The 25,355-nt window shown below is 44.9% G+C and overlaps 1 protein-coding gene across 8 annotated transcripts in view; it reads left to right on the top strand.

The window, feature by feature from the left end:
• The window catches only part of LOC139380328 (formin-like protein 2), a 94,404-nt gene that overhangs the window by 60,263 nt on the left and 8,786 nt on the right, over positions 1-25,355 (top strand). For 5 of the 8 annotated variants that reach the window (XM_071122934.1, XM_071122939.1, XM_071122937.1 and 2 more), the window contains exons 6-19: positions 259-408; positions 8,912-9,020; positions 10,193-10,269; positions 11,180-11,273; positions 13,592-13,666; positions 14,550-14,660; positions 17,033-17,182; positions 17,455-17,556; positions 17,815-18,133; positions 18,549-18,719; positions 21,532-21,552; positions 23,091-23,215; positions 23,377-23,579; positions 23,800-24,034. In XM_071122934.1, the coding sequence (XP_070979035.1) occupies positions 259-408; positions 8,912-9,020; positions 10,193-10,269; positions 11,180-11,273; positions 13,592-13,666; positions 14,550-14,660; positions 17,033-17,182; positions 17,455-17,556; positions 17,815-18,133; positions 18,549-18,719; positions 21,532-21,552; positions 23,091-23,215; positions 23,377-23,579; positions 23,800-24,034 (1,942 nt within the window). The remainder of the gene's footprint in view (positions 1-258; positions 409-8,911; positions 9,021-10,192; positions 10,270-11,179; positions 11,274-13,591; positions 13,667-14,549; positions 14,661-17,032; positions 17,183-17,454; positions 17,557-17,814; positions 18,134-18,548; positions 18,720-21,531; positions 21,553-23,090; positions 23,216-23,376; positions 23,580-23,799; positions 24,035-25,355) is intronic. The other 3 variants (XM_071122938.1, XM_071122933.1, XM_071122940.1) reach the window with 1 other exon arrangement.

The following is a 25,355-nucleotide window of genomic DNA, read 5'->3' as shown; positions in this document are numbered from 1 at the left end:
TGTTGCACTTACGCAGAATTTGTATACCCTTCTACCTACTGATAGTGCGCTAAACAGACTAGGCTTGTGTCCCAAATGGCACTCGATACCCTATGTAGTGCACTACTTTTACTACGTATGGGCCCTGGTCAAGACTAGTACACTTAAACGTGAATAAGTTGGCATTTGGGACACGGGCTTCGTCGGACTGTGATCAGAGAGTACAGTGATGTATTACGATCTCTTAAGTCTCCTATCCTGCGTGTTCCTCCTCTCCAGGTTTGATGGCGACAGCGCAGAGAACAACCTGGAGAAGTCGGTGGACAAGCCCTGGAGCAGATCCATAGAGGACCTGCACGGGGGGAGTAACTTCCCGTCCCCCGTCAGCGGGAACAGCATCTCCCGCGCCGGGCGACACTCCACGCTACGGTAAACCACACGCCTCAATACTGTACCTAGGCTTGAAAAAAATGTGGATAACATAAAAATAAAAAAAAGAACCCCCAGATTTTCCAGGTATCCCAGTTTGACGTTTCCTAGAATCAAGAGGGAATAAGCATGACATTCGGAGTCCTCCAACCTTGATTTCTGGCAAAAGCTGGGGGTTTTGGGAAAGTTGCCGGACTCTAACCATACATTACAGGCTAGAAGCTACTATAAGGCTACGCCACAATGATAACGTAGTCAGAGTTCTGTATTTAAAACTGGATATGTGTGTGGTATCTACAAGGAATGGTTTGAGAAGTCCAGAATGGGGTTCACTTAGTCTGGATTGTTATAGTTCCCTAATTTGATGCTCTGGGTTCGTTCACGTGGTTGTCACGAACCGGCGCGAAGTCCGTAACAAAAAGGGAGACAATGTGGAGATAAGGAATAACAGAAATATATTTATTAACTGAAGTAACATAAATACAATTAACAATGGTGTGTGTTGTCGGTAATCAGTAGTGTAAGTGAGTGGTTGCGTGCATAAATGTGATCATGAGGGGTGTTGAAAGGTGCCAAAGCAAACAAACAAAACAACCACAAAAAATGCCACAACCAAAAAGCTATCAGTGTGTCTGCATGGAGAGAGTCTCCTCAATGAATGGGGAAGAGGTGTATTTATCCCGGGACACACCCGAGCCCAGGTGTGTCCCATTTCGCTGACGACCCTCCCGCCTCCGCCCACCGACATCCTATTAAGGAAAACAAGAGCAAAGAGAGAGAATTCAGGCAGACGGAGTGGGAGGGCCGTCACATGGTTGTATTTGACGTTTCTGAAGGCGCGCACATTTCATGTGATGTCTGAAAAGGTCGTTTGTTGTGGTCATGAGGCCCTGAAGGCTTTGAAAGGCTTAAACCACCTTTCAGTCTGGCACGGATTGGCAGGATAGAGGACGGGGTGGGTTTGTTTTCCATGGATACGTTCCAAATGGCACCCTATTCCTTAGATAGTGCTTTTGCCCAGAGCAATATGGGATTCCCTATGGGCCTTGGTCAAAAAAAGGTTCACTACATAGGGAATAGGGTGCCATTTGGAACGTATCCATGGAAAACAACCCCACCCCGTCCTCTATCCTGCAAATCCGTGCCAGACTGAAACGTGTCTTAAGCCATTTAAAGCCTTCCGGGCCTCATGACCACAACAAACGACCTTTTCAGACATCACATGAAATGTTATGGATTATGATATCTCTACCGCACATTGCTGACACTGGGGTTTTCATAGCTACTGAACAAGCCGGAAATCCCCATTTTCTAACAATATCTTTTCCACAGGGATTTTAAAAATATGATATGTTCTGTGATGAATATGATATGAATGATACACATTTTTTTATAATTTGGCCAACGTTGAAATTGTCCCCCTGCTTATGTTATTAAACCAGGTTCATCCAATTCTGCCTATTTCTGACTGTGCGTGTTAATCCCTGCTGTTGTTTCAATGATGTGCCAGGGTGTTATTCCCATTGACTTCTCACATAGACGGCTAATCCTTCTGTCTGACTGTGGTAACGTTGCACAAAGGAAACCATTCGCACCATGTTGCACATGTCTTCTCAATCCCAACCAGAGGCGGCTGGTGGGAGGAGCTATAGGAGGACGGGCTCATTGTAATGGCTGGAATGGAGTCGATGGAACGGTATCAAACATTCATTCTATTTATTCCATTCCAGTCGTTACAATGAGCCCATGTAGTTCCCCCCACCAGCCTCCGCTGATCCCAACACTATTCTAATTCACATATGGTGGATTAAGCTACATTAATTTTCAATGAATCTCAACTCACAACTCATGAGCTTCTTCTGGTAGGCTAGTGGGTGTGTCCCAAATGACACCCTGTTCCCTGTATGGTGCAAAACTTTGATAGGTAATATGGTGCCATTTGGGATGCATCCAGTGTGCTGGCACGTATGTACAAGGGGCTGTGGGGCTACAGTGTTAATACTCCTGTCTGTCCGAGTTTAGATCAAATGGAAGATCCTATAGGAGACTGAGGCTATAGCTGCGTCCCAAATGGCACCCTATTACCTATATAGTGCACTACTTCTGTAGTAGTGCACTAGGGTGCCATTTAAGTGGCACCATACAGTGCATTCAGAAAGTATTCAGACCCCTTCCACTTTTTCCACATTTTGTTACGTTACAGCCTCATACTAAAATGTATTAAATAATGTTTTTTCCTCGTCAATCTAAACACAATATCCCATAATGACAGTGAAAACGTGTTTCTAGACATTTTAGCAGATACCTTATTTACATAAGAATTCAGACCCTTTGCTATGAGACTTGAAATTGAGCTCAGGTGCATCCTGTTTCCATTGATCATCCTTGAGATGTTTCTACAACTTGATTGGAGTCCACCTGCAATAAAGTCAATTGATTGGACATGATTTGGAAAGGCACACACCTGTCTATATAAGGTCCCACTGTTGACAGTGCGTGTCAGAAAATAAAAAAAAACATGAGGTCGAAGGAATTATCCATAGAGCTCAGAGACAAGGTTGTGTCAAGGCACAAATCTGGGGAAGGGTACCAACACATTTCTGCAGCATTGAAGGTCCCCAAGAACACAGTGGCCTCCATCATTCTTAAATGGAAGAAGTTTGGAACCACAAAGACTCTTCCTAGAGCTGGCCGCCCGGCCAAAATGAGCAAAGGCCTTGGTCAGAGAGGTGACCAAGGACCCAATGGTCACTCTGACAGAGCTCCAGAGTTCCTCTGTGGAGATGGGAGAACCTTCCAGAAGGACAACCATCTCTGCAGCACTCCACCAATCAGGCCTTTACGGTAGAGTGGCCAGACGGAAACCACTCCTCAGTAAAAGGCACACGACAGCCTGCTTGGAGTTTCCCAAGAGGTACCTAAAGGACTGAGAACATGATAAACAAGTTTATCTCGTCTGATGACACCAAGATTGAACTCTTTGGCCTGAATGCCAAGCGTCACATCCGGAGGAAACCAGGCACCATCCCTACGGTGAAGCATGGTGGTGGCAGCATCATGCTGTAGGGGATGTTTTTTAGCAGCAGGGACTGGGAGACTAGTCAGGATCCAGGGAAAGATGAATGGAGCAAAGTACAGAGAGATCCTTGATTAAAACCTGCTCCAGAGCTCTCAGGACCTCAGACTGGGGTGAAGGTTCACCTTCCAACAGGACAACAACCTTAAACACAGCTAAGACAACGCAGGAGTGGCTTCGTGACAAGTCTCTGAATATCCTTGAGTGAACCAGCCAGAGCCCGGACTTGAACCTGATGAAACATCTCTGGAGAGACCTGAAAATTGCTGTGCATCGATGCTTCCCATCCAACCTGACAGAGTTTGAGAGAATTTGCATTGAAGAACGGGAGAAACTCCCCAAATACAGGTGTGTCAAGCTTGTAGCGTCATACCCAAGAAGACTCTAGGCTGTAATCGCTGCCAAAGTACTGATTAAATGGTCTGAATACTTATGTAAATGTCATATTTCTGTTCATTTTATTTGATTAATTTGCAAGAAAAAAAAAAAAAAATCAAAAAACCTGTTTTGGCTTTGTCATTATGGTGTATTGTGTGTAGATTGATGTGAGGGGGAAAAAACAATGTGCTGTATGTGAATGTGAGCTGTATGAAGGTGACAGCTGTGATGTTGACTGGTGTTCTGTCCTGGCCTTCGTCCTCTAGTCTCCTGCTCTGTGCTCCACTCTTCAGCAGCAGCAGGCAGGTCTACTTGAGGAGTCGCTCATGGTGCTGTCTGATAGATGTAGATGCCCGCAGCACCCCCCCCCCCCCACCTCAACCCCCCCTGGCTCCCCTACCTACCGACCTACCTGCCACTCTCACACACACACACACACACCCCGGGGTTTCCGTGAGGAAAATTTGGCACCGGACAACCGTGACTGGCAAGATTTGAATTTACCGAATATTTGAGAAATGTACCGGGCGTCGTAACGCATTATGGCGTCCACCCACGGTGCTCATAATCACCTTTAGATTGTCATTCATCACCTTTAGATTGTCATTCATCTTAACGGAATAGGAATTAGCCTGTAAAGTTGTAATAAAATAGAATGACGCTCTTAAACCAAAATTACCGGTTTTATTGAAAAGCATAGCATTGCGACGTTGCGTCTTCATCCCTTCTATAAATCATGAATGAATATCATAATAAAAATAAATACCAACATGAGCCGAGAAGAACTAGTCTCCGAACACGACTTCAAAATATAATATTTGTATAATGTAATTTGCCAATGACCTGTCCTATAGGCTATTTGTATAAAATGTGTAATTAATGAATAACAGAACACAGCTGTTTTCAAATACAATCAAGGCCTCTCTGATTTAATTTAGCAGCAGGTTAGGAGAATTAGCATAGCAGGTTAGGAAAAGTAGGTTAGGAAAAGGGTTAGGGTTAGCAAAAAGAAAAATCGATACTGAACAAAATTATAAACGCAACATGCAACAATTTCAAAGATTTTCCTCAGATTTATTGAAATATATTCATTAGGCCCTAATGTATGGCGTGGATCAGAAACAAGTCAGTATCTGGTGTGAGCACAATTTTGCCTCATGCAGCATGACACATCTCCTTCAGATAGAGTTGATCAGGCTGTTTATTGTGGCCTGTGGGATGTTGTTTCACTCCTCTTCAATGGCTGTGCAACATTGCCGGATATTGGCGGGAAATGGAACACGCTGTCGTACATGTCAATCCTGAGCATCCCAAATAAGCTCAATGGGTGACATGTCTGTTGAGTATGCAGGGCATGGAAGAACTGGGACATTATGTTCTACGCAACAGCTCTGGTGGACATTCGTGCTGTCAGCATGCCAATTGCATGCTCCCTCAAAACTTGAGACATCTGTGGCATTGTGTTGTGTGACAAACTGCACATTTTAAAGTGGCCTTTTGTTTTCCCCCAGCACAAGGTGCACCTGTGGAATGGTCATGCTGTTTAATCAGCTTCTTGATATGCCACACCTGTTAGGTGGATGGATTATCTTGGCAAAGGAGAAATGCTCACTAATAAGGATGTAAACAAATTTGTGCAAAACATTTGAGAGAAATACACTTTTTGTGTGTATCGACAATTTCGGAGGTATTTTATTTCAACTCATAAAAAATGCAACCAACATGTTATGTTTATATTTTTGTTCCGTGTACTTTTGACCAAGCTGGATCCCTTCTAGCCATGACCGGCCCGGCCCACTCCCCATTCCCACCGCGATTCAGCAACACAGAAGTGGAAAGCGTACACTCTAGGCAGGCACAAAATTAAGAAATGATCATGTTGGACAATCAAATGTGATATTAATAAACCAAATGAGTTCAGGCTGGTTCATTGAGAGAGCTTAGTTTACAATGCTCCTGTGAAACAAGGGCCCGCGCCATACATTTACAAAAGCACTTGTTTCCAAAGCTCAAATTATACCTCACTCTTTTTACAGTTCTACTGGATGATGTTAATAAATGTTATGTTTATTGTACTTTGAACTGTCGTGGTGTCGAGACTCGTGTCGGGTGATATACGGGGCCTATTGACAACTCTGTTTCCTACTAGTGATTGCAACATTGTAATGTGAAAAGTCGCTGACGATTTGTCCGTTTCCAAGCGCAACTGAATAAGTTCAACTGAAATGCACCAATTGCGCATGATTACTCTACTCTAGTCTATCAATCCATTCCAAATCTTTATACTATACATGACACGGGCGGCATATGTTGATCTGGCCTAGTGCGGCAGCAGAACTGCTAGGACTGGGCCTGACGAACACAATAATTTGCCTCTAATTCACTTGCGTTTGCGGTGGACCTTGGCCTGCTCAAAGACAGCCACTGCTTGTTGGGAAGTCAACACCTTGGAGCAGCTTGACTCACATCAGCCTCATTACTTTGTCCTTAAGAAGGCGAGATCATGGGGCTGTCTTCGTTCTGTTTTGGTGAAAGAGACACCTCTCGGGCGGGCGCACTGGAGACAGAGATAATCAACACAATCTTCACCAATGTTGCCCAGTCAGGCAGGGTTCACTGAGCTGAAGTTCCTTGTGAGGGACCTCCAGTCTTTTGCGTGAGTAAGACTAGAAACACATCCAACTCTAATGTCCCAGCTGCTTGAGGATTTATTAGCCTATGAAGTATATTTGCCTTTGACGTTGGAGCACATCCACTGGTATTTCCATCAATGAATAAAAAACACTATTTTACAATGGAATTATTTTTTTCTCACAACAATTTGGACAGCAAATGTAGTTTATTTTATCGGCCTTGTTAAAAATAATATTGGCCAAAAGCCGGTATTTACCAGCTAACAGAAACCCTGACACACACACACACTCTCTCTCACACACACACACACACACACACACACACACACACACACACACACACACACACACACACACACACACACACACACACTACCTGCTTCCATTACCAAGCTGTGTCCCAGTGTGTGAAGGGGAGCGAGGGGAAGTTAGGCCTATTTGTTCTGCTGCTACTCACTCTATTGTGCTTACTGTAGAAATTAGATTTCTGTTCCCATTTAGAGCAAATGGCTGTTTGTACTGGCATTGTTTCTGGCCCCTTCTGTATATTGCTAGTTGTTCAATTAGTAACTGGCTGTAAACCAAACCCTTCTGTACATTCTTTAGTTTCCTCCTTACACAGACTGACAAGTCAAGGTTAATTAACATTAGCAATGTTAGTATTTATTCATTTTTCCCACATACAGAAACTTAGCCTTGTTGTAACAGTTTCACCCCCTCCAAGTCAATCATTGTTGTCACTTTTCTGATGTCATATTAAGAATTCTATGTATTCCTCTGAAAACCTCACTGCACACTTGGAAGGACGCCAAGCTCTTTAAAATGCCCAAAGTGTTCTCAAGGACGATGGTATGTCTTCTGTTTTTTTTTTTTTCCAGAGCTCCTTATTCAGGCTAGCCTACTGTAGTCTATAGTTGTGTCTGTCAACGTGGTGTTGTACTGTAGTGAGATGTGACTTAGCGTAAATCCCAAATGGAACCCTGTTCCCTGTGTAGTGTACTATTTGGCCCCGGTCAAAAGGAGTACACTGTACAAGGAGTAGGCAGCCGTTCGGGACTCGGCCTTAGACTAGGTAGCTGTAGTGTTGAAATAACGTCCACGAAAGCATAGCTGGAAGCCTTTTGGCGAACTTTCATTGGGTGGAAGTTGGTACGCCACCACCAGGCCTGTCAACGCAAGCCTACCGGGCCGACATTGCAGCGGGGTGAATGACTGTCTCCTTTTGCTCATAGTCAAGTCATCACACATCATTCCATCTGTATGATTAAGAAACAATGTGCTCTCCAAGTCACTGGTGGCATCCCGAATGGCACCCTATTCCCAATGTGGTGCACTACGTTTGACCAGAGCCCTGGTAAAAAGAAGAAGAAGAAAGTAGTGCACTATGTAGGGAGTAGGGTGCCATTCAGGATATAGATCCTTTTCCCCCTCAGATGTGTTACTCTACCTATTGTCCCCGCTGCCTGGTCGCAGGCTGAGGGCTGGAGATAGTTTTGTGTAATGAGGGGAAAGAATACAAGAGGTTAGTTCTTGAAGAACACCGCCGTCGCCTGCTGGGTGAGGCAGCGGTCCAATTCTGTCTCGCGAAGCGAGCTCATTTACGCGAGGACACTTGTTTTTTGTTCTGTCACATGCAACTAAATAGAACAAAGAGCACAAATAAACACACACACACAGACAAAGTCACGCATACACACACTTACTGTTATAGCTATTTTACATTTACTACACGCTGACGTCATAACTGCTTGCTGAATAGCTCACATTGATGTAACCAGTGAGACGTGCCTGACCATGAAGACCTATCATCTACTGTGGTTTGCTAGATTGTTTAGACAACACACTCTGCCAATACCGTGACTGACGACTTGGCCCTAAGGCATCGGTGCAAACATGAGTCAGTGTTTGTGTGCATCGGTAGCCTCAAGGAACCTTTTCCCAGAACCATTGCTAGTAGTTAGAGCCTTGTGACAGCGCTGAAAATATCACGTCTTTATGTCCCTGGCTGGACATAGCTGATCTGGGCTGTACTGGGCCGTGTTCAGTAGCACACGCACACACACTTGAACAAACACACCCACTCTCCTTTCATTGTGAGAAAGGCGTCAGCGGGAAAGGCTCCCCTCTTTGCTGTTTTATCTCCACAAAGCCGTCCTGTTCGCCGCCATGCATGCAAATGACTTGCTGCCGTTGTACTAGCTGCAAGTGATATCTTTGTGCGGAGACAGTTCAATTCCACTTTGGCCTCTTGAGTAAGGCAGTAGATTACACAACTCTTTGTGTCCTTCTAACGAGTTTAATTTCTACAGTTCACAGATGACATGTTTTCCTGTTCACCAAGCGCTGCTTCTTTGTTTGTATCAATTCAGACTAATGGTGCATACTGTGAAAACTCTCCTGTGTCCGTACGTTTCAGTTGCAACACGTTGCCGAGCCGGAGAACTCTGAAGAACTCCCGGCTGGTCTGTAAGAAGGACGACGTTCACGTCTGCATCATGTGCCTGCGAGCCATCATGAACTACCAGGTGAGAGTCTCTCTCTCTCTCTCCAGCCCCCATGCTCACCCAATACATAGTCTGCCTCCTAAATGGCACCCTATTCCCTATTTGGTGCACTACTTTTGACCGGGGCCCATAGGGCTCTCATCAAATGTAGTGCATCTCGGAAAGTATTCAGACCCCTTGACTTTTTCCACATTTTGTTAACGTCACAGCCTTATTTTAAAATGTATTAAATAATTGTTTTTCCTCATCAATCTACACACAATGCCCCACAATGATAAAGCGAAAACATATATTTTTGGGGGGATATTTGCAAAAAATGTTTTATTTAAATGTACGTAGTTACATAAGCATTCAGACCCTTTGCTATGAGACTCGAAATTGAGCTCAGGTGCATCCTGTTTCCATTGATCATCCTTGAGATGTTTCTACAACTTGATTGGAGTCCACCTGTGGTAAATTCAATTGATTGGACATGATTTAGAAAGGCACACACCTGTCTATACCAAACATTTCTGGAGCATTCAAGGTCCCCAAGAAGACAGTGGCCTCCATCATTCTTAAATGGAAGAAGTTTGGAACCACTAAGACTTTTCCTAGAGCTGGCTGAGCGGACAAACTGATCAATTGGGGGAAAAGGGCCTTGATCAGGTGACCAAGAACCCAATGGTCACTCTGACAGAGCTCCCACCTTCTCTATGGAGATGGGATAACCTTCCAGAGGGACAAGCATCTCTGCAGCACAAATCAGGCCTTTATGGTAGAGTGGCCAGGCAGAAGCCACTCCTCAGTAAAAGGCACATGACAGTCTACTTGGATTTTGCCAAAAGGCACCTAAAAGGACTCTGACTGTGAGATACAAGATTTTCTGGTCTGATGAAACAATTTAATACATTTTAGAATAAGGCTGTAACATAAGACAATGCGGAAAAAGTCAAGGGGTCTGAATACTTTCGAAATAGGGTGCCATTTGGGAAACCGCCGTAGATGGAGGGTTGAGGTATACACCCTCATCTATCCTCAGACAAATTGTATTTGTCGTCTGCCATGTTTTCCGTGACAGATAATTTCTCAAGTTTCCCTTTTATTATGTAAACGGTTCCCTCCCTGTTTATTAACGAGCTGTCTTTCTTTTTCTCTCCCCCCCCCTCTCTCTCTCTCTCTCTCTCTCTCTCTATCTATTTCTGATGGCCCAGTACGGCTTCAACATGGTGATGTCCCACCCGCATGCTGTGAATGAAATTGCACTAAGTCTCAACAATAAGAATCCCAGGTAAAATGGACTCGTTGGGTGGCCTGGTGCTAAACAACTCCTCTGGGTGCTTATTTTTCAAGCGTCTCCAAGGAGTAGTGCTGATCTAGGATCAGCTCTCCAGGGTCCATATATATTATCGTATTTCATTATGATCTAAAAGGATTAACTGATCGTAGATCAGCACTACAGGCCTACCTTCCCTTAAGACTGCACCAGCTCTGTCAACTGCTGATAGAGCCAGTGCACATGCTCGTTCAACACCCCGCCCAAAGTGTGTGTAAAGCCAGCATCCAGTGCAAACTCATTCAGCCAGCCATCTAGACAGCCCGGCTTGCAGATCAGGGCACCACTGGCACACTCTGTGTGTCTGTGTGTGTGTGTGTGTGTGTGTGTGTGTGTGTGTGTGTGTGTGTGTGTGTGTGTGTGTGTGTGTGTGTGTGTGTGTGTGTGTGTGTGTGTGTGTGTGTGTGTGTGTGGAATAATAAAAATAACAGAATACCTTCCTTTGAATGAATGAGCGAACGGTACAAGGTACCACGTCACCACCTCATCACTCATAGGGATTATGGCTGAGGGATTCACTCTGCTCTGTATACCTTTCGTTTAATCCCCAGGATTAGACCCACTGCCCTGTTTATCATATAGTACTATTGAATTGACATGTTTGATCCAGCAACATCATCTGGTAAGACACGTTATGTAACCTCGGATGGCACCCTATTCCCTTCATAGGGAACTACTTTGGGCCCGGGTCCATGGACCTCGGGTTGAAAGTAGTGCACTAGGAAGGGAATAGGGCGCCATTTGGGAAACAGCCCTAGTGGGGAAAGGATGCGACCTCTCTTTCTTAGGCATCACTGGGGGTTGGCTTTGGAAGTGGCATCACACTAGGTTAACCCATCATTGTTTTCTTCTCCTGCTTTCCCAGAACCAAAGCTCTCGTGTTGGAGTTACTGGCCGCCGTGTGTCTCGTCAGGGGAGGACACGAAATCATCCTCTCTGCGTTTGACAACTTCAAGGAGGTACGGTGCGGCGGATGCGCGGAGCAAGAAGGCGGCGCTATGCTATTATACCTAAACAGTGTCATTCCATGTAGTTCACGCATTGAGTCGTGTAGTGATGGAATGCTCTCAACAGGATCAGGGGTCGCATGTTCCAAGTTTAGCAGAGTAGGAGTGCTGGTCCAGGATCAGGTCCCCCTGTCATGTTTAATCTTCAATTCAGTATGGGAAAACTGATCCTAGATCAGCACTACTCTGAGACGCTTGATACATATATACGACCCCTGACCCTGTGTGTCTGCATTTGTATGTGTAAAGTTGTTGGGCTTCTGGAGGGGCCCTCTGTACAACAGTCCAATTCGCAGGCGGGCTCTGGAAAAATTGGGCTGACTGAAGTTAATGCCATATTTAGACCCAGAATAAAATATTGAGCATTACTCTCTATTGTATTTCACTGTTGTTAGAGGTGGACTAGCCAACTCTAAAGCTCAGAGTCGCTCCCCCTTAAACAGAAGGTAGAGACATAGCCATATGTGACTATTAAAATCAATGGATTGCGATTGGCCCTTCACAATATATGTGGTGGAAACGGCAATGTTCCAAAAATAACTATTAGATTATCTTATTGGTCACATTGTACAATCGTTATTGTCTGGCAGTATGTTCCATATAAACTGTAATATAAAGACAGCGCTTTCTTTTGCCGCTTTTCTTTCGTGTTTTATGCTATTATACAACAGATATACAACAAGTGTTATTTTGGCTTGCTTGAGTTGAGATGGTGCTCATTGCTTTCCCTCTATGGGGAAGCTTGTTGTTAGGGGGCTCTTGACTCCCCGCCCTGTGGGTTAGAGGGGGTTGTTTGGAGTGTGTTTGGAGTGGGGGGCAGGGTGCAGGCTGGGGCACAGAGCATTGTGTGGAGTGCTTATGCACTCTTCTCCTCTCTTTCCTCTCCTCCTCCTCTCCTTGGCTCTTTATCTTTCCTGTCTGTCTGTCTCCCCTTCCCTGCCTTTAAGCGATGTCTGAACTGCAGAGGTGTCTCTCTCTCTCTCTTCCCCCTACCAACCTCACTTTCTCCTCTCTCTCTCCCCTCTCTCTTGTCCTCCTTTCTCCACTCTCTCCCTCCCTATTTTCTCCCCTTTCTCCCTCTCTCTCGCTCTCTCTCCCTCTCTCTCTCCCTCCTTTCTTTCTCTCCATCTCTCTCTCCCTTTCTCCTTTCTTTCTTTGTCTCCCTCTCTCTCCCTTCCTCCTTTCTTTCTCTCCCTTCCTCCTTTCTTTTTTTCTCTCCCTCTCTCTCTCCCTTCCTCCTTTCTTTCTCTCCCTTCCTCCTTTCTTTCTCTCCCTTCCTCCCTTCTTTCTCTCTTTCTCCCTCTCCTGCTCTCTCTCTCTCCCTTCCTCCTTTCTCTCTCTTTCTCCCTTTCTCCTTTCTTTCTCTCTCTCTCTCTTTCAGTGCTGTATATATGGTAATCACAGAGGGGGAAAATAGGTCATGAGTGTTACAAAGCCCTATGGCAGGGGAGGTTTCACCATGCTGGCGCTCTTCTTGATATTTGATCAGGGAAGGATTCAGTGTGATGGGAGGGAGTGAGGAGACAGTACAGGGTTTTTATATAAGGCAGAGATTATGACGGAAACATTTTATTTCTCTCGCTAAGGTAATACAGTATTCTGCATTGCAAAGTAAGACTTAACGATTCCATGTATAATGCAGTTATGAGGCTTGGACCCGTTTATAATGTCTTTCAGGTAAGTAGCCTAGTGGTTAGAGCGTTGGGCCAGTAACCGAAAGGTTGCTAGATCAATTTTTATTTATTTTACCTTTATTTAACTATTCAAGTCAGTTAAGAACAAATTCTTATTTTCAATGACGGCCTCGGAACAGTGGGTTAACTGCCTGTTCAAGGGCAGAACGACAGATTTGTACCTTGTCAGCTCGGGGGTTTGAACTTGCAACCTTCCGGTTACTAGTCCAACGCTCTGCCGCCCCAAATCCCCGAGCCGACAAGGTAAAAATCTGTTGTTTTGCCCCTGAACAAGGCAGTTAACCCACTGTTTCCCGGAAGGCCGTCATTGTAAATAAGAATTTGTTCATAACCGACTTGCCAGGTTAAATAAAAGTTAAATAAAAGAAATGGCAGCCAGTTTGAGACAACTGAAAAATGTTATTCATAGAGAAACATAACAGCCTTGCTATAACAGATTATTAAGACTCATACATATTTATAACAAGTCATAAAGCGTTATATCTGGATGCTCGAAGTACAGTGGTGCTTAAAGATTCCTTTCATCGCCTTTTGAGTCCACTGCTAAAAGTAAATGATTGCTGATTTCTCTTGCAGGTGTGTGCTGAGACACAGAGGTTCGAGAAGCTAATGGAACACTTCAAGGACATGGACAACAACATTGACTTTATGGTACACAGCGTTTCCACTGGACGAGCCATGAGTTGTTCGGTTACATCATATCCTGAAATCACATTTTATAACCAGACCCTGTTGCTTGACTTCTGTTTATTTCTATATCTAGCCAACCACACGTAAGGAATCCTCGGCAACTCAGTTTGTTTTGTCGCACTATTCCTACTAATACGTGTTAATCGAACTAGATGAGGCGGCATGGTGTGTGTGCCAGCGAAATATCTGTTTTCCTAAATGTGCCACACGGCCTCCACTTTGAGGCTCCCCATTGGCCGTGCCTGCCGTGTGTGCATGAGAGGCCAACCAGATGCCCTGTGTGTTTGAATAGGCCGCGTGTGTCACAAGTCCGTTCTGAGCCATTTGGTAGAGGGCCAGTCATTTGACACGAGCGCAAAAGCAAACAGATTTGTCAGACAGGGCATCTCTCACCCAGTTGACTCCAAGCTTCTTAACAAGGAAGTCCATTAAGACAGTATTAGCAGGGTGACAAGAATGCACTGATTCTGTGGCGCTCCACTGTGTACGTTCAACACGGAGGAAGTGTCCCAAATGGCACCCTATTCCCTATGTAGTGCGCTACTTTTGACCAGAGCCCAAATGGGCCCTGGTCAAAAGTAGTGCACTACATAGGGATTAGGGTGCCATTTGGGATGTGGACTGAAGTGACTCCCTTTATCTGCCCATTTAGCATGACGAATGAACCCATATCATTTCCATGCTCATTTACACATTTAAGACTTTTCCCCCCAAATGGCACCCTCCTCCCTGAATAGTACATGGAATAGAGTGTGATTTGGGATGCACCCTATATCCCATGGATGTTTCAGTATCAGTACAGTGAGATTATCCCTTGATGGTTGTGCTTGTTGGTCCCTTATAGGTGGCGTGTATGCAGTTCATCAACATTGTGGTCCACTCAGTAGAGGACATGAACTTCAGGGTTCACCTGCAGTACAACTTCACCAAGCTCTGTCTGGACGACTACCTGGACGTAAGTAGCTGGATACCAGCCTGAGTTGGGGTCACATAAGGCTGTGACGCTCATGACATTTTCTCAGCCGGTTATTGTCATGCTAAAGCTTACCGGTCTCACGGTAATTGACCGTTAATTAACATGAACATTGAACATTTAGCATCTCCAGGCCTCCACACATACAAGCCTGCTGATGGGCACCTTTGGAACATCTACAATACGAAATGAAGGAAATGTATTTCCGAAGAGTCCGACTGTATGTTACCTGGCTATGCTCCATGCCATAGGCTGTAGGCTTGTTCATTTAGCAGACAAGATATGCTGATAAGTCCTGTGCCATTATTTTAGATTATATGATTTTATAGTAAGAACTTAGCTAAATAAAATAGAAAGGATATTTTTTCCAATTATGGCAAGAGTGTGCATATGAAGTGGCTATGTTGAGCATAAAAGTGATCATTTGAAACAGGTCCTATATGCTAGATTTAGAGTTATTTGGCAACTTTAGTTATACTGTCTTAGAAATCAAAATGTATAGCTTGCACTCGGGCCCTCGCCTCAGGCTGCACAGCTGTTCTCTCATCAAGTGATCATATTTTCGCCCGTCAGACAATTCTAAATGAAATCTTGTCTTTAGTAATATGTCAAATGAGTTTTGGATTTAGAATGGTCCATTATCGAATGGGCAGGAACAGGGGCAGGGGAAAAACACATGTCATTTGTCCGCACTCGAATAGCGAAAAGGGAAGAGGGTACGCACTTTCCCGCCAGTCTGTTTTGTAGGCTACTGTGGCTTTATAGCGGAGTATGTGGTTAATATGAGCAGCTGAGAAATAAATATACAAACACTTATTTCGCTCCACTCGCGTCAACCACTGTTTGAGGAGAACGCTCTCGCTGCCCAACAGGTGGATATTCCTCCCAAACTCTGTATGCCATGGGCTCTCCAACCTCCTCCTTGCAGCTACCCAGTGCTTAATTTAGGGACATTCTCGCCACAAAACGTATTTCACTAAACTGTTGACAGCCCCGCTTCCCGCCCGCGACAGGAATAAAGGAGAGCGAGGAGGAGATGGAAACGCGTGGCGGTGAGATATTCTGTATAGTTAAAGGTAATGTGCCACCCAATTAATTATGAAAATATATCAAGAAATCACTATTACTAAGCTATTCAAAGTCTAATACAAATTCACTCATTGTAGGTCAAGTGTAAGTCGCCCTGCACAATCAATGAGCCAATAGCATCGTCTAGGGCTGTACGTTCTCTCCCAGACTCATGGGCAGACATTTTGGAATGTGGCCAGTCTATCCAGTATGCATAATAATACGGTCCACACTCAAAGGTGATTACTTTAATTTTGGAGCATAGGCTGGACCAAGTATGTACCAAAGACATCTTAAATCAGTTTTGTTTGATGTTTTTCTGCCATGTGTAATATGGGTAGGCTATGTATTGTATAACGGAACAATCCTCATTTGAATTCAGTTATTTTTGGGGGGGGGGGCTTGGGCTCATAAACCTTCATATGCATAAGCTCTAATATATGCGTATGGTTGTTTTGAATTAATCATCACCTTAGAAAGCAGCTGTCCATTTCGTTGAGTTAGGCTTTGAAACAACATCCACAACGACCATGTTTTAAACTCAGTTTCAACCTGCTGTTGAACTTCTTTCTTCAAATTGATCACCACAATACTGTTTTGATGAAGTGTTTGATGTGAATTGTGATTGCATTTGATGTCAGAGGGACAATAGAGCCCTGAGTACCAGGCCATTAGGACCATAGCATACACATGTCCAGAGGGCATAAAGGAGATAACAGTCACATGCAATTTTACTGTGGTCATGACTCATGGCTGCCAGTGTGGTGGTAATATGGTCCCAGCAAAGGCCCTAGAGTCAATTCCATTTCAAGTCAGTCAATTCAGGAAGTAAACAGAATTGCAATGTTTTTTTCTCACGGAAAAGCATTTACATTTTTCTGTCTAGGTAGGCCTCGAGGAGAATTGGAATTGGGATTTATTTTTACTTACTGAATTGAAAAGCAATTGGCCTCAAACCTGCTATATATATCACAGGAAATATGTTGAGATGCTAGTAAAAAATGCACTTAGTTATTCAGCTCAAGACTCTGAAACAAGGTCAATACTCTGTTTGGAAAATTAATTAATTATATAAACTCTCGCCTTGAAGAAGAAGCTGAAATCAATCCTCGTCTTTGAGATCCGACCCTGAGTTCAGTAAACTGGCCCAATCAGTCCATCCTCAGACCTGTCTGTCTGTTTGTTTGTCTGTATATCCATCGGTCCTGCCTGCATGTCTGTCTATCTCTCGTTCTGGATCAAAGTGTCTCCTAAATGTAAAATCTAATGTAAGTGTCTGTGTGTAGAAGCTGAAGCACACGGAGAGTGACAAGCTGCAGGTGCAGATCCAAGCCTACCTGGACAACGTGTTTGACGTGGGCGCCCTGCTGGAGGACGCCGAGACCAAGAACGCCGCACTGGAGCGGGTGGAGGAGCTGGAGGAGAACATGTCACATGTGAGAAGAAACGACAACCACGCACAGACGTCTCTATCCAATAACACTCTGACTCCCTACAGAAGACTCCTTGCCACCCTACCTTTTTGATAACTCACTCCGCCGTCCCTTCTATCTGAATCCTCAGTCACTCGTTCAGTGACTTGGCATCCATCCATTTCTCTCCATGCATTTATTCGCTGACACGTTCACTACAAACACTCACTCTGCGTTATACGTGTCATGTGATCTGACGAAACCCCTCCCCCCCTTGTCGACCTTTGCTCCCTCAGATGACGGAGAAGCTGCAGGACACGGAGAACGAGGCCATGTCCAAGATCGTGGAGCTGGAGAAACAGCTGATGACGCGCAACAAGGAGCTTGACGCCGTCCGGGTGAGACTTGAGACTTTACTCGCTCTACTCCCTCAATCGGTAGGGGAGAGGAGTTAGTGACGTTGACGGCATAGAGATCCTAGAAGTCCCCCCCCCCGACCAAGACGGACGGTTCTTTAGTCATGTTGCTAGGATGCCAGTGTCCATTCTACTTTTTCTTTATGTAATTCTATGGCTGACGGACACAGGTTAATAATCCTCTGATCTGCGTGCAATGCAGTAACACCTCTGTCTGTTTCCTGCCCTCCCCCCACCCAGGAGGTGTACAAGGACGCCAACTCGCAGGTGCACACGCTGCGGCGGATGGTGAAGGAGAAGGACGAGGCCATCCAGAGGCAGTGCAACCTGGAGAAGAAGATCCACGAGCTGGAGAAGCAGGGCACTATGACTGTCCAGAAGAAGGGCGACGGGGACATCTCCATCCTGACCTCGCCGCCCGCCCCCGGGGGCCCGCTGGTGGCCGGATTTGAGGGTGTACCAGGGGGCTATAACGGGGGTGCGGTCAGCCCGATGGGGTCGAATGGGATCCCGGGGATGCCCGCGCCGCCCCCTCCTCCTCCCCCACCACCTGTGCCTGGTAGGTGGAATTCCGAGTCCAGACCAGTTCCGGCTTAGCCTATTGTTTAGTCACAGATGGTAGCGAAGCAGTCTGGACTGCTAGTTGCTAGTTTCACAACATGCCCTTTCATTTTTACTGTCCTATTTTCTTGAGTGGAATTTAATGTAACAGTATGCCTTTAGCCCAAGCTGTTCCAGCTCTGGCATTTGAATTGTAACATAAACAGACACAGAGGCAGAGCTGGGGAAGCCAGCAGAGAGAGAAAGAGAGAGCAGAGCAGTCACACGAGAGGAGTTTGTACTCTGCTGATTGAGTCTCAATGGAAGACAGCACTTGGCATGCTGTCATCTCAATTCCACGCTTACTTTCTCTCTCTTGTTCCCTCTGCTCCTGTTTGTTCATCTTCTCCTCTATTTCGCTCCCTCTATTCCAGTGCCAAATGGGCCATTGGCTGGCCTCGCCGCTCCTCCCCCTCCCCCACCACCCCCGCCTCCCCCTGGCCCTATGGCGGTGTCTGCCCCCCCGCCCCCTCCTCCACCCCCCATGGCCCCACCGCTGCCCGGCTGTGGATCCCCCACTGTCATCTTCAACTCAGGGTTAGCAGGTAAGGTCATCCCACCCAGACGCCGCCTGCGTGTGAGACTGAATGCGTCTCCAATGGCACCCTATTCCCTTTGTCGTGGATGTGGAGGAATCACGCTGGACCAGACAATGAAAGATGGGTTTTCAAGATACGCTTTTGTTCTGTTACAGTTTTTTTGTTATCGCTTTGGTGCTATTTTCACAAGTATGTGGTGCATCTTCAAAACTGTTAATACAATACTCCAAACTGCTAACACTTATTCAAAACTTTTTTATTTTGCATTCATTTTGTTTGGTGACATCTTTCACCAAACAACCATTGATCCCAAAAATATGTTTATATAATTTCTATCCCATGTGTGGTCAAAGGTGAGATTATTACAAATTTTCATTGATGCGAAAATATATTCTTCAGATGTAATTACAACATAGGTGTCCTGTATTAAAATGAAACAAATGAAATGAATGAAAGAAAGAAACAAAGTTTTGCAGCCACTAGTTTGCATCAAAGCCTGTCTTGAGAATTTGGCCATAGGTTCTCATCAACATTGCAATAAATGTCCTCATTGTTCATGCACCTGTGGAGAAAAACCTTTTGGCATGGCAAATCATTGCATGCCTCATCCATGGCCTGGAGGGGATCATGTGCAATGTGAAACGTATTTTTAGATGAAACACTGATTTAAGTTTGGTGAAAAAATGACCTATGTTTTTGTGTGTTGTACTTAGTCAATTTAAAATGTGCTTAGAGTTTTAAAACGGCCTTTTCGATTATCTGGTTTGAGTTTTGTACTAAATGTTTTGAACTTTCCCACTTGTGAAAATCGCACCAACGCACTTGAAGAAAACTGTAATGTATGTTAAGGGAATCGGCTATCAGTGATCATCACGATTGTAATCTTTTTTGGTATGTTTGTGAACCGTCATTATCAAGTGTTAATCATTTGCAGTATTTTATCAGACCTTATCATAATACGGTGCATTCAGAAAGTATTCCGACCCCTGGACCTTTTCCACTTTTTGTTACGTTACAGCCTTACTCTAAATTTGATTAAATCATTTTTCCCTCATCAATCTACACACAATACCCATAATGAAAAAGCAAAAACAGGCTTATAGAAATGTTTGCCAAAGTATTTATTTACAGAAGTGTTCAGATCCTTTGCTATGAGACTCGAAATAAGCTCAGGTGCATCCTGTTTCCATTGATCATCCTTGAGATGTTTCTACAATGTGATTGGAGTCCACCTGTGGTAAATTCAATTGATATGACATGATTTGGAAAGCCACACACCTGTCTTTGTAAGGTCCACCAGCTGACAGTGCATGTCAGAGCAAAAAAACAATCCATGAGGTCAAAGGAATTGTCTGTAGAGCTCCGAGACAGGATTGTGTCGAGGCAAAGATCTGGGGAAGGGTACCAAAAAATGTCAGCAGCATTTAAGTAAAATGCACATAACAGCCCGTTTGGAGTTTGCCAAAAGGCATCTAAAGGACTCAGATCACGAGAAACAACATTCTCTGGTTTAATGAAACCAAGATTGAACTCTTTGGCCTGAATGTCAAGTGTAACGTCTGGAGGAAACCTGGCACCATCCCTACGGTGAAGCATGGTGGTGGCAGCATCATGCTGTGGGGATGTGGGAGACTAGTCAAGATCAAGGGAAAGATGAACAGAGCACAGTACAGAGAGATCCTTGATGAAAACCTGCTCAGGACCTCAGACTGGGGTGAAGGTTCACCTTCCAACAGGGCAACGACCCTGAGCAACAGCCAAGTCAATGCAGGAGTGGCTTCGGGACAAGTCTCTGAATGTCTATGAGTGGCCCAACCAGAGCCCGGACTTGAACCTGATCAAACATCTCTGAAGAGACCTGAAAATAGCTGTGCAGCGACGCTCCCCATCCAACCTGACAGAGCTTGAGAGGATCTGCAGAGAATAATGGAAGAAACTCCCCAAATACAGGTGTGCCAAGCTTGTAGCGTCATACCCAAGAAGACTCGAGGCTGTAATCGCTGCCAAAGGTGCTTCAACAAAGTACTGAGTAAAGGGTCTGAGTACTTACGTAAATGTGATATTTCCGTTTTTTGAAAATGTGCAAACATTTCTAAAAACCTGTTTTTGCTTTGTCATTATGGGGTGTTGTGTGTAAATTGATGAGGGGGAAAAAACGATTTAATCCATTTAGAATAAGGCTGTAACATAACAAAATATGAAAAAAGTCAAGGGGTCTGAGTACTCTCTGAATGCACTGTATGTCACTGAAAGCACACCATGTGCTTTCCAATGCTTCAAAAATTCACAATTTTAGTCACTATGTTGCCTTATCAACTTGAGCCAAGCCTCCTGATATCCTTTAGGCCTTTTGAACCCTGCCGATATTTACAGTATCACTGTGTCTGATGCTGTTTACTCACCGCAATTTCAAGCTGCTTGACTTCCTGGATATCAGGGTGTGCATATCATGGGTGACTCAGAGCGGATGTGACGGCTAGTCAGGCGTCTTCTGACTCACTGACTTGGCCTCCCCCTTAACCTATCATTCATTGTGTGTCACTGGGTCTGTACTCACTGCAGACTTTGACCAGTTGAGACAAAGATACAATGTGACACAAGATCATTCCAGAATTTGACCTTTCACCTTGAATATGACTCTTGATCTGAAGCCTTAATTCAGTATATGACAGCACTAGCATTAGTACACTTTCAGCTGTGAAGCTTGTTTTGTATGATCTATTATTGTCTATTATGATTTATTATCTTACTAATCTCTCTCTCCTTAATAATGATTTCTCTGGTTGTTTTTCTCTCTATCTTGTTTTCTGCCAACCAGAGGGACCCATCAAACTGTTCTGTAGGTTTTTTTCTGTCATGTGGTTGTGTTTTCACTGTTCCTCCTCTCCTGAGTATTTGGAAATTGTATTTTTAGTCGTAACACCAAACGTGAAGACAAGACACACACACACACACACACACACAGGAGGAATGTCTGCATAGAGATGGCCATTTATGCCCTATGATTTCTTTAGTCTAGCCAAGCATGAAATTGGACTCTTTTGTTTCATGCATTCTCTTTAAATTCTCTTGCGACTGTTTGCAGACTCCCCCAAAATATTCTTCATTCTTCACAGCTGTACTGTAGAAGGCTTGAGCCCACCAAAATATGAAACAACAGTCTATCCACAAAACAAGACATGGAGTCCTAGTTGGGATCATTTGTCATCATTCTGGGATCCTGAACTGCTGGGGTCTTTAGCCTGTTACACATAATGGGACGAGACAAAATACAGTACAATCTGTCTTACTTAGTCTTGACTGATGGGATCACTGAAAATGCCACATTTCCAACTCCTGCACGGTCTCCATACTTGTACTCTACCATGTGCGTGTGTGATTTATTGTAATGTCAGGAAGTGTCTGTTGTTGCATGCTCAAACACATTGACGTGCCACTGCAGGTAGGCTGGTATTGATAACAAGATAGGAGAGTGTTGCGCAAGCCTGGAATGCCCTGGTTGTCACACTCTCCAATCCTGATCCTTATCGCTAGGCTCCACGGTACCTCTGTCTGTCTGTGTGCTAGAGAGGTTACCCGGGGAGAGGCAGTCAATCTGGGTTTATATACTCCGTATGGCCATAATCTTTGTCTATATAAACACAATATGCCACTGTGCCAGGGATGACAACCCTAGCCATATGCACATTCAATATCATAGCTAACTCAATTTGGTGTCCCCCAAGGCACTATTCTGGGCCCGCTACTGACCAGTATGTCTTGGTTAAATCAATAAACTAGTGGCTATGGCTAGCAGTAAAGAGCTAGCAAGAGCCCATCATGCCCTGCTGTAGAAGTGGCTGTAGAGGACATCTCCATCTCTCTCAGGCGGGATTTCATTAAATGGACTCTTAAGATGAGACCGACGGCCAGTCTCAGCCTATTTATCTATCTACGGAGGAAGGCATATCCATGTGTGTCACCACCACCAGTCACTGATAGGACTGTTTGTGTCCAAAATGCCACCCGTATTCCCTATATAGTGCACCCTATTTCCTATATAGTGCAGTGGAGGCTGCTGAGGGGAGAACGACTCATAGTAATGGCTGGAATGGAGTCAATGGAATGGTATCAACCACGTGTTTGTTACCACTCCATTGACTCCATTCCAGCCATTATTATGAGCCGTCCTCCCCTCACCAGCCTCCACTGATCTTGTGCACTTCTTTTGTAGTACTAAAAGTAGTAAACTACATAGTGAATAGGGCACCATTTGGGATCCATGCAGCCTATGTCTATCCTCCATCACATGACGTGTGTAATGTGTGTTTGTGAGAGCGATGACAGAGAGAGGTAGATGGTGTGTTTGCTGACTTATTCCTCTGTGTCCCGGTGCAGCCGTGAAGATTAAGAAGCCCATCAAGACCAAGTTCCGTTTGCCGGTGTTCAACTGGGTGGCACTGAAGCCCAACCAAATCAACGGCACCGTGTTCAACGAGATCGACGACGAGAGGATACTGGAGGTAGGGAACCGTCCACTCACCCCCACGTATATGCACTTCACACTTTGACCTTCTCTAAACGCTATGTTGGTCTTCTGTACTTCAAAACAACATGTAGGCTACTCACCACAGGGTTGCTTAGGATTCAAACCTTCTCACTTGAAGTGTGTTTTAAACCTCAGGACCTGAACGTGGATGAGTTTGAGGAGATGTTCAAGACGAAAGCCCAGGGCCCGGCCATCGACTTGGCCGTGAGCAAGACCAAGATCATCCAGAAGGGTCCCAACAAGGTGGCGCTGCTGGACGCCAACCGGGCCAAGAACATGGCCATCACCCTGAGGAAAGTGGGAAAGGCCCCCGAGGAGATCTGCAAGGCCATTCAGCTGTAAGACGTCATGGACTCCGCAACACGACCTAGTGGTCTTCTTATTCTATGTATCACTGCGAATGAGGGCTTTGTTTGTGTGTGTGTGTCTGTATAGCAATAGCGTCTGTGTGCATGTCTGTGTCTCCAGTCCGTGTTTGCCTGTGCCTCCACATAGCGCGCATTTCTGTGTCTAATAACCAACATCACCTGCGTGTCCCCCCCACCCCCCTCCCGTCAGGTTTGACCTGCGCACCCTGTCGGTGGACTACGTGGAGTGTCTGATGCGCTTCCTGCCCACGGAGAACGAGGTGAAGATCATGCGTCAGTACGAGAAGGAGCGGAAGCCCGTGGAGGCTCTGACGGACGAGGACCGCTTCATGATGCACTTCAGCAAGATCGAGCGGCTCATGCAGAAGATGACCATCATGGCCTTCATAGGCAACTTCTGCGAGAGCGTTCAGATGCTGACACCGGTGAGGCTGTCTTAGGGCTTACCTGATATGATTGAGGTTATATGTGACGGGAGAGGAGGATTCGGTCTTCGGCCCTATATACACTCAAGTTGTGCAACTGATGTACAACACTTTTGGGTTTTGTGATACAACAGAGTGTTTCTGCACACAAAAAAATTACACAAGCATCGTGTGAACATTTTTGTGCAAACCAACTAGGGCTGGGCGATATGTCCAAAATATCATATCAAATTTTTGACAGTATTTGATGTTTTAGAATAATATGCCAGGGAGGAGTTATTGTGACTGGATAGGAACCAAAGTGTTGGTCAGTGTTTCTTAGGGGACCCTATAATGTTTAGCTACATTAAATGTTTCTTCATGTAGCCAACATATTCATGCTTCCTTCGCCTATTCCTCTTTGATTTAGAAGATAATGTTGCACAAACAATATGCTGATTTAGGCCTATACCATCACTGGTATCAGTCTGTATAGTTAGCTAGCTCAGTACATGTATTAGACCGCTAACTAGCGATTAACATTAGCAATTTACTTAAACCTTGCTAAAAAAAAGACAAACCAGCTGTTTGCAGATATAAGAAACACAAAATAATAGTGTAATTATAGAACCCTTGTGGATTTACATTAAGAAGCAAAGTGGAAACAACATTGTCATCAGCATTATTGCATTGACCATGCAAACTGAACGCAAGCGTCTCGTGGTCAAGCAACAACAAACACTCTCCTTGAGTGATAAGGGGCGGGGCTAGGTCTGTGTGGAAAGCGGTATGGAGAGAGATTCACTTGTATTTATTTAACCAGGTAAGTTAACTGAGAACACATTCTCGTTTAAAGCAACGACCTGGGGGACAGTTACAGGGGAGAGGAAGGTGGATGAATGAGCCCATTGGAAAGTTGGGGATGATTAGGTGTCCATCATGGTATGAAGGCCAGATTGGGGATTTAGCCAGGACACAGGGTTAACACCCCTGCTCTTTAAATAAGTGGCATGGGATATTTAGTGACCACAGAAAGTCAGGTCACCCATTTAATGTCCCATCCAAAAGACAGCACCCTACAAAGGGCAACGTCCCCAATAACTGTCCTGGGGCATTGGAGATATATTTTAGACCAGAGGAAAGAGTGCCTCCTACTGGCCCACCAACCACTTCCAGCAGCATCTGGTCTCCCATCCAGGGACCAACCCTGCTTAGTTTCAGAAGCAAGCCAACAGTGGGATGCAGGGTGGTATGATGCTGGCCCAAGTAGCAGTGTAAACTTAAAAAATGTACGTTGCACACGGCATATCACATTTAACAAACCAAAAATTCAAATAACGTT

This window comes from Oncorhynchus clarkii, chromosome 22 (genome assembly GCF_045791955.1).
Source record: "Oncorhynchus clarkii lewisi isolate Uvic-CL-2024 chromosome 22, UVic_Ocla_1.0, whole genome shotgun sequence".
Taxonomy (NCBI): Eukaryota; Metazoa; Chordata; class Actinopteri; order Salmoniformes; family Salmonidae; genus Oncorhynchus; species Oncorhynchus clarkii.
Note: the sequence above shows the minus strand (reverse complement) of the source record. Positions and strands in the feature narration are given on the sequence as shown.